This window comes from Theobroma umbraticum, unplaced genomic scaffold, assembly GCF_002168275.2.
Source record: "Theobroma umbraticum cultivar Fairchild unplaced genomic scaffold, ASM216827v3 scaffold_31.0, whole genome shotgun sequence".
Taxonomy (NCBI): domain Eukaryota; kingdom Viridiplantae; phylum Streptophyta; class Magnoliopsida; order Malvales; family Malvaceae; genus Theobroma; species Theobroma umbraticum.
Genome location: NW_018397283.1, coordinates 762,621 through 764,592, shown reverse-complemented (window position 1 = coordinate 764,592; position 1,972 = coordinate 762,621). Strand labels below are relative to the sequence as shown.

The 1,972-nt window shown below is 28.7% G+C and overlaps 1 protein-coding gene across 1 annotated transcript in view; it reads left to right on the top strand.

The window, feature by feature from the left end:
- Window positions 1–604, top strand: part of LOC149526273 (sphinganine C4-monooxygenase 2-like) — a 1,243-nt gene extending 639 nt beyond the window's left edge. The window contains exon 2 of the mRNA XM_089785618.1: window positions 1–604. This exon is cut by the window's left edge and continues 149 nt beyond it. Within this exon, the coding sequence (XP_089641744.1) occupies window positions 1–421 (421 nt within the window). The 3' untranslated portion in view covers window positions 422–604.
- Window positions 605–1,972: the final 1,368 nt, after the last annotated feature.

Here is a 1,972-nt window from a genome sequence, read left to right as displayed (position 1 = left end):
CAGACACATCCATTCCCAACATCACAGGCTTGTGGTTCCCTATGCATTTGGAGCATTCTACAATCATCCGCTGGAGGCATTTGTCCTTGACATAACGGGTAGTGGCTTGTCCTACCTGCTCTCCGGTATGTCCCTTCGAACTTCGATATTTTTCTTCTGTTTCACCACCATCAAATCTGTGGATGACCATTGCGGGCTATGGCTTCCAGCCGGAAACCTCTTCCACTTATTCTTCAGCAACAATTCTGCCTACCACGACGTCCACCATCATTTTCACGGCGGCAAGTACAACTTCTCCCAACCATTCTTCGCCCTGTGGGATAGGATTATGGGAACGTATTTGCCTTATACAATTGAGGAGAGAGCCCAAGGAGGCTTTCAAGTTAGGCCTGTATATAAACTGAAACAGCACAGGAATTAATGATGAATTAGTAAAAGAGCACAAGGAATTCACTTGCATTATGGGCTAGCAAAAAAGTTCAATACATAATATATAGGGATTTAAAAATAGATATAATAATGTAATAATTATTAATTATTACATCTTTTAATATTTTTTATATGGTTAATATTTTAATAAATTAATCATTAGGTTTTACAAATATATTCATACATGTCTTACATGCAAATATTCAAATCATTACGATATCTATATTATGTTAGTCGAGATTGTTATCTTGTAAAACATATAATTAGTAATTAAAATTGTTACGATATAAAAAATGACTATACAATTTTAATTGCTTTCAAATTTATTATACATTATCTATATGAATAGAATAATAAATATGAATTATGAAATAAAAAATTTATATTTTAATTTTCGTAAAAGTTAAAAAAAGAAAAGAACATGAGAAGCAAAGAGAATATTTTATATTAAGTGTTTTCGTTTTTTTTTTTGTTTGGTAGTAAATACGAATTCTCTTTAACTTTTTATTTGATTGTTTAATTTTAATAAATTAATCATCAAGTTTTACAATTATAGTCATACATATTGTCGTAACATACGGGTCACCTACTAAGTTTGTTCTATTCGACAGAATTCTATATCAACTTTAGATCTATTTAAAAAACAAAAATCTAGTCTACGTATTTTATTTAGAATTGAGCTCGGGAGTATAGTTACGCATAAAGAAGGATTAACACCCCTATTACACCCGTTTCACGAACGGTACTATTCAATCATATATTATTCTAATCCATTGATTTTATTTTTATGTTTTTTTAATTATTATTTATTTTTTATTAAAATATTTTATTTGACTTTTACTAGTTTAACTTGCACGTGATACAATTGTGAAACACATAGCATAAAATTGAGATAATAACAAACAAAAACTTTTTATTGAGTATATTTTTAGAATCCGCCTATCATACTGGTGGGATCTATGGGTATTCTCTCACTTAAAGAAATACTTGAGAAACTCACCTTCGCAAGTTTACTAGGTAAATTTCATAATCGGGATAATCGTTTGTAAGTAAAACAATATTAAAGATAAACATTTTTTATTAAAGATATTTCTTCGAACCCTTCCATCTTACTAATGGGGCTCGGAGATATCTTTTCACTTAGATAATTCTTCGAAGAAACTCATCTTCGTAAGCTTCCTTGGAAAGTCCCATTATCAGGATTTATACTTGTATACAAAATATCTTTGTATGTCATGACATTTAACAATGCAACAATAGTACTCGATGTACTCGTAAATTCTAGTGTTTATTCTTATCTTCTAAAATTCCTATTATTTTTCTTTGTATGCGTATACACCGTGAACAAATATTTTATATTTATTTATTTTTATATAACTATTCTTATTTCACCGTATACTTTTACCATGTAAGTATTTACTTATGAACTTCCCCAAAATCATATACTTGAACCAAGTATTTTATTTTATAATTATTATTATTTATGAATACGTATTTTATCCATTTCTTTTTGTATTATTATTATTATTATTATCATGTTTAT